At 31.2% G+C, this 7,231-nt stretch overlaps 1 protein-coding gene across 1 annotated transcript; it reads left to right on the top strand.

Annotated features, from left to right (window-relative positions):
- The first annotated feature begins 2,210 nt into the window (after positions 1-2,210).
- LOC110641401 (protein NUCLEAR FUSION DEFECTIVE 4) lies at positions 2,211-6,614 on the top strand. Its single transcript, XM_058140889.1, has 3 exons — positions 2,211-2,964; positions 4,784-5,715; positions 5,812-6,614. The coding sequence occupies exons 1-3, from the start codon at positions 2,626-2,628 to the stop codon at positions 6,314-6,316; spliced, it is 1,776 nt and encodes a 591-aa protein (XP_057996872.1). The 5' UTR covers positions 2,211-2,625; the 3' UTR covers positions 6,317-6,614.
- The last annotated feature ends 617 nt before the right edge of the window (positions 6,615-7,231 follow it).

The following is a 7,231-nucleotide window of genomic DNA, read 5'->3' as shown; positions in this document are numbered from 1 at the left end:
TTAGCTATATTTAAATTATATAATCTTTAATTATAGGGTGCATATATAATTTAGGATTAAATAGATTATATAATATAATATACATTTTAACTATTTATTAATCATATAATATTTAACTATAAAATATAAATATAATTAAAATTATATATATATATTAATATAAGATAATAATATATTTATAATTAAAATTATTAAAAAAATATAGAAAAATGAAATGTAATATTAAGTTATATTTAGTTCATAATTATGTATACATACATAAATATATATAATTATATTAAAAATATATAATACATATAAAAAAATATAGAAAAGTATACATATAAATTCGATTCTCGATTTGATTTCTATTCGGTAAGGTTTCAATTTGATTTCAGTACCATTTTAGTTCGATTCTTAGTAAAAAATCAGAACTTAATCAAAGTTTCAAAATAAATTCTATTCGGTATTATTCTTGTTGATTCAGTACGATTCTTTGGTTTGGTTTAATTTGATTTTTAGTAAAAAATCAAAATTAAATTAAAATATCAAAATAAATTTAATTCGATACGATTCCTATTAATTCGATATGATTCTTCGATTCGATTTCAAAAAATCATGCATAGCCCTAAAAAGAACATTGCGTGTAGGGGTGCATGCAATTGAAAAGTAAACGCCGTACTCAAAATATGAGAAATGCAAGTCAGTTGCGACAAAATAATTGACCTTACACAAATAATTTAAACTTCTATTTCATAGCCTTCAATAATGCATGCCAGAAAAAAAAAAAAAAATCAAAGTTTCCCATGTTATTTGCAACAGAAAAAAAAAAAGAAATAATTTTAATAAATAATAGATAATAAAGAAGTTGGTTTTTTTTTCTTTTAGAAAAATATTTGATTTAAAAATTAAAGTGCAAAATTAACTCAATGAAATTTAAAACTAAAACAAAAAAAAAATCAAATTTAAAACAATTCATCAAACAATTAATTTTATTTATAATTCCTCAACTTATTTAATCGTATTAATAATATCATCAACTTCAATTTGTATCATAAAAATTATTAAATTTTAATTTGAGTATCATTAAAATTCTTGTGACTTGTTATTACAGGTTTCACTTATTGTCTCTCAACTTTAATAAATATATTATACACTTCTCTCAACTTTAATTTATCTCACAAAAGTTTTTAAACTTTAATTTAATATATAAATAATTTTAATACAAAATGCACTAAATACTAATTGAGATTGGATATATTATTTTACTAATTTAAAAAATAAAGACAAAAACTATATACAATATTAACCTATATATATAAAAAATAACTATTCATACTTAATTAGGGTTTAAATATTTTCAAAATAAACTAAATTGATTATATATGTTTTTAATTTTTTTCCCTTACTTCAAAATAAAACTAAAGAAATTAAGATAAAGTAGACATAAATATTTTAGATATTAACCTAAATTTGATTTTTTAAAAAATAATATAAGTAAAAATAATATTTTATATGATAAATTATATAATTAATTAATTTTAAATATTTATAAAAATATTTAATTATTTCTAAACTTTTGATTTTATTTTAAATAAATTTAAAATAAAAATTTTAAATTAACTATAAAGTTGAGAGACAATTATGATAAACATATTTAAGGTGAGACGATAAGCAAAACTTAATTATAAGTTAACTTGAAAATTTATAATAATAGGTCATAGAGATTATTGTGATACTCAAATTAAAATTTAAAAATCTTTATAATATAAATGAAAATTAAGATTTAAAATAAATTGAGAGAATGATGAGTATTTTTTTTTTTATAAATAAATTGAGAGAAGGATTTTTTTTTTTAATTTCAGTAATTAAAATTGTATATTTATCCATTTTATATTATATTTTCATTCCATATAACACAAACTTTACTAAAATTACTCAACTTATGGCCTAATGCATCACAATTGTGTACTAACTCGAACAAGGAGAATAATTCTTCTTTTACAGGCAGAATGACGGCAACATAAAACCAAATACTGTGGATTTGGCCCATTCTTCCTAAAGCTGAAGTTACCTAATTCCCCTGGCAAAAAAAAAAAAAGTTACTTAATTCCCATTTTTTTGTTAACTAATCTTCCTGATTAAATTCAGTTTTTCTATTTAATTTAATTTCATATCCTAATTCTATTTAAACTTGAATTTCCAACAAAAATAGTTTTCTGATAACCGCAAGATCATTTCACTAAAGCAGATCATAAACTATTGTAATGGCGTCTTGCTCTTATCTCTGCACTCTTTTCTGTCGGATATCATAATGAAGGAGTGGCATTTCTGCAAATACGTCTTATACTGATGTGGGTTTGTGTACACAAGGAATAAAAATATGTACCTGCCCACGATCGGCGCCTTAAAACAGCATATGTTTTATTATCATCATCATCATCATCATCCTCGGTGACCCTCTTTGTTCTTTTGCCTATTAAACTAAAAAGTTCCTTTCTTTCACGAAAAGCTTTTCCACCCTCCCCTCAACCTACCCATTTCTCTGTTTTTGTTCTACTTCATTTCATAGAACAAAATTAATCTCAAAAGATTAGAAAGTTTCGTTTATTTTTTGTTCTCATTTTTCTTTTCGCTGTTTTTGTGATGATGGGTAGGTTTCAGGGGAGATTGTCTGCCTTTTTCAATAACAGATGGCTGGTGTTTGTGGCTGCAATGTGGATACAATCGTGTGCTGGTGTTGGGTATTTGTTTGGGAGTATATCACCAGTTATAAAGAGCTCGTTGAACTATAATCAGAGGCAGCTTGCTAGTTTGGGTGTGGCTAAGGATCTTGGGGATAGTGTTGGGTTCTTGGCTGGGAGTTTTTCTGAAATCTTGCCTCTGTGGGGTGCTTTGTTGGTTGGTGCTTTGCAGAATTTTGTTGGATATGGATGGGTTTGGCTTGTTGTTACTGGTAGAGCTCCTGTTTTGCCTTTGTGGGCTGTAAGTACCTGCTAATCTTCTATTTTATTGTGGTTTATTTGTCCGATCTTACTTGAATCCATCAATTGCTTTGTCCTATTATTTAATTCAGTAACTTGACTTATGCTTTTCTTTGTTGATCATTTCTGTTTTTTCATGTTGATGACGTATAAAAATTTTAGTGTCTTCATTGGAAATTTTGTCCATTGAATCTACAATTTTGTTGGAGTTTTATGCTTCGTCCAGTTGATCTACAATTTTGCTGGAGTTTTGGAAAGTTTCTGCTTTAATTTGGAGATTTTATGATTATCGTGAATAATCATCAAGAATGTGATACAAGTCTTTTATTTCCTTATTGTTCTTTTGTTACATTGCTTTAAGATATTAAATTGACTAAACTGAAATCTTATGATAATGATATTTGCTAAGATCATCCAGGCCATCCTTTCAATCCTTTTCTTTTTTGTATTTGTTTCTGGTACATAAGAGTTGCTTCTATCTTTATTTTTATGGACTTTGAAAATTGCATTTTATTATTGCTCTTCTTCTTCTTCTTCTTCTTCTTCTTCCTTAAAGGGGAAAGGATTAGTTTGATGCAGTATTTTCTGATATTTTCATTTTGCTCTCATCACTTTGTAGTTTTATGAATATAGGTTTTATTGTCGAGGGTACAAAATAAACTACAGGATAGGTGCATTTGATGCAGTAGTTGAGGCTGTTTTTTAGAATTATTTTAATGTGATGTTTATTGATTTGGGATTGGGAGGAATAGTTGTATTGGAACATATTTTGTTTTGTTTATTCAACTATCATGTGGAAAATGATTTGCAGCATGAAACTATAAGCTTTACATATGACCTCTGGCTGGAGTAAAAAATAAAGGGGGAAGTGTTTGGCATCTTTGGTGAATCTGCTTCACATAAATTTTTTAAATTGTTGAATTAAAAAAATTCATTGCATTCTTCAACAATAGTTGTTATTACATGGCAGAGTGAGCATTTTTTCAGTTTAACAGTGCATACAGACTGTACTTTTTAAAACAAATTATTCCTTTAGTTCATGTTTTGTCACTATGCATCCTGCAAATGTATTCTAGTTCATAAATAACATATGATCTGGATACCCTTTTTTCTTTCTTTATTATTACCGTTTTCAGGCTCAGGGGTAACGCTTTCATAGAAATATTGGATTACTTTAAACATATTGTTAAGCCAGGTTCCACATTTTCTAAACTAGTTTCTTTGTTTATACCATAAAAAAATGAAGCTTTTCAATGCTTGTGCAGAGTACATATGAACCTTTTACCGACTATTTAATGTACTTTATATTTATTGGAGGATTCTCATTTCTTTTAGAGAAAGAACCTATTGAACTTCTGATATGGTGACAGTAATTGAATTTGCTTCTAAAACAAAAGAATCTACATGCCAAAGAAAGAAGCAAAGAGGAGAATGACACATTTTTTGATAAGAAAAAATTATTATCATATCAGCTATTCCTATTTGCTATCCTTGTTGTGATATGGGGGTTTTAAATATCATTGAACTTGGTCATATCATAGGCATTGAGAAGGTGAACTGTTCAATTTCCGTTAAGCATTTCAATGTTATAGATAGTTTGGAGATTGAAAAATAATATTTAACAATGCTGAAATTGTGTTGATTTGATCTTGCATTTCATAACCACTTCCTGCCATTCCTGTCTTGTATAGGAACTTATTTCTAATAAATTTTTCCCATCTTCTTCAAATTCTTGGTTGGTCCTAGAGACCTGGGAAGAATTTTCAATTTGATGTATTATCTTACCTTTGATAAGTTGCTAATTTAAATTCGGTATGCAGATGTGCATTCTTATATTTATTGGGAACAATGGCGAAACCTACTTCAATACAGTTGCTCTGGTTTCTTGTGTACAAAACTTTCCCAAAAGCAGGGGTCCTGTGGTCGGAATACTCAAAGGCTTTGCTGGTTTAAGTGGTGCTATTTTGACCCAAATATATACAATGATCCATTCTCCTGACCATGCATCTCTCGTATTCATGGTTGCAGTAGGGCCAGCAATGGTAGTCATTGCTCTAATGTTCATTGTAAGACCTGTGGGAGGTCACAGACAAATTAGACCATCTGATGGCACAAGCTCTACATTTGTATATAGTGTGTGCCTTCTATTGGCTGCTTATTTGATGGGGGTCATGCTTCTTGAAGATCTGGTTGATGTGAGCCACACTGTTATCATAATTTTTACAGTGGTTTTGTTTATTCTCATTTTGCTTCCCATTGTCATTCCTATTTCATTGAGTTTTTCCCGCGAACCTAAAGATCCAGCAGAAGAGACTCTTTTACCTGAGCCACAGAAACAAGAAGCTGGAAAATCTGAACCTGATGTGCCTGAGGTAATATTCAGTGAGTTGGAAGATGAGAAGCCTAAGGAAGTAGACTTGCTTCCAGCATCAGAGAGGCAAAAGCGAATTGCACAGTTGCAGGCAAAACTATTCCAAGCAGCTGCGGAAGGAGCAGTGAGGGTCAGAAGAAGAAGAGGCCCACATAGAGGTGAGGATTTCACCTTGATGCAGGCATTGATCAAGGCAGATTTTTGGCTTATTTTTGTGTCACTTTTATTGGGTTCTGGATCTGGGCTAACTGTGATTGATAATCTGGGTCAAATGAGTCAATCTCTGGGTTATGATAATACACATATATTTGTGTCCATGATAAGCATCTGGAACTTTCTCGGCCGTGTAGGCGGTGGTTTCTTTTCTGAGATTATTGTGAGGTAAGAACTGATTCATTTTCTCTTGCGTTATGAATATATTTCAATGTGAAGTTTGATATGGTTACTCTTCTAACTCATATATTTGACATTCTTAAGGGACTATGCTTATCCAAGGGCAGTGGCAATGGCTGTTTCACAACTTATTATGGCTGTTGGGCATGTGTTCTTTGCTTTTGGGTGGCCTGGGGCAATGTACATTGGTACTTTACTGATTGGCTTAGGCTATGGAGCTCATTGGGCAATTGTGCCAGCTGCTGCATCAGAGTTGTTTGGCTTGAAAAAATTTGGGGCCTTGTACAATTTCCTCACACTAGCAAATCCTGCAGGTTCTCTTGTCTTCTCTGGTCTAATTGCAAGCAGCATTTACGACAGAGAAGCTGAAAGGCAAGCTCAAGAGCACCATCACCACAAGTGGAATGCAGGATCAACCTTTTCTCGCTTTCATCTGGATGAACCACTGAAGTGTGAAGGTGCTGTATGCTACTTCCTTAGTTCCATGATTATGTCAGGCTTTTGCATTATTGCAGCTGTCTTGAGCATGATTCTTGTGCATCGGACTAAGATTGTCTATGCAAACCTCTATGGAAAATCCCATACATGATTTTGGGGAGAGAGCTAAACCAGGCTCTTATTACTTTCTGCATCCATTTTGCAGTGGTGTTTGTATACTCAATCAAGGTTTTGAGAGAAAATATTCATGTTTTTTTAGGGACAAATTGCTAAAAAGACAGCATACTCCAGAGAAACTCTCATATAAAGTTTCTGATTTTGTTTAATATTTATCTAAAATATTTGAGCCTGGGTGCAGCCATTTAGTCACAGGAGATTATGCTTTGCAATGTTTGAAATGATGTATATTTTTTCGTTCTATTTGAACAATCAATTGATGATTTTAAGTATGCTCATTCTAAGTTTCTCTTTCAAGTGTGGATAACAAGTCCATCTTGTAGAGAGATTTCAGTTGGATTTATAGAAGAAAAACTAATGTTCAAACACATTTGCCTAACAAAATGAAATTCTTCAATTGAAAAAAAGCTGCGCATTGTGCAATGGGTAGTACAGCTAGCTAGTTTAATAGAAGTGAAATTATTAATGCATAATTAGAAAATAATTAATTAACAAGGGTAACGACAGAGGCAATAATTATCTGGCTTTTCGATTGTATGGCAAAATCCATGAGCACCTTCTCCATACTTGTTCTTACACTCAATGTCCCAAGTGTTAACAACACAACCTCCTCCATGCAGCCCTTGAGTACAGGAGCCTATACCATCTGCCATTTTCAGCTCATTACCTGCAGGGTGTAAGGGGGACAGCCTATTGCCCTACGAAGATTGGCCAAACCTAGCCAAGCTGTAGGCTTATGAGATGGTTAAAGGGTACAATTGATGAGATGGATAGGTTTGGTAGACACTTTTATAAATATAGAAAAATATAAGGGGGTGTGACAACTGAGACATATTGATGTCTCCTCCTGTCAGGTGTCACTTCGTCCCAAATGCTCTTTAGGGGGGTG

The sequence above is a fragment of the Hevea brasiliensis genome, chromosome 18 (assembly GCF_030052815.1).
Source record: "Hevea brasiliensis isolate MT/VB/25A 57/8 chromosome 18, ASM3005281v1, whole genome shotgun sequence".
Taxonomy (NCBI): domain Eukaryota; kingdom Viridiplantae; phylum Streptophyta; class Magnoliopsida; order Malpighiales; family Euphorbiaceae; genus Hevea; species Hevea brasiliensis.
The sequence above is the reverse complement of the archived record's forward strand: the minus strand, read 5'-3'. Positions and strand labels throughout refer to the sequence as shown.

Excerpts from the sequence above, each read along its gene's own strand:
- LOC110641401 (XM_058140889.1), top strand. The coding sequence starts at position 2,626 with ATGATGGGTAGGTTTCAGGGGAGATTGTCTGCCTTTTTCAATAACAGA. Across the intron at positions 2,965-4,783 it reads CTGTTTTGCCTTTGTGGGCT|ATGTGCATTCTTATATTTAT; the intron begins GTAAGTACCTGC and ends TTCGGTATGCAG. Across the intron at positions 5,716-5,811 it reads TTTTCTGAGATTATTGTGAG|GGACTATGCTTATCCAAGGG; the intron begins GTAAGAACTGAT and ends GACATTCTTAAG.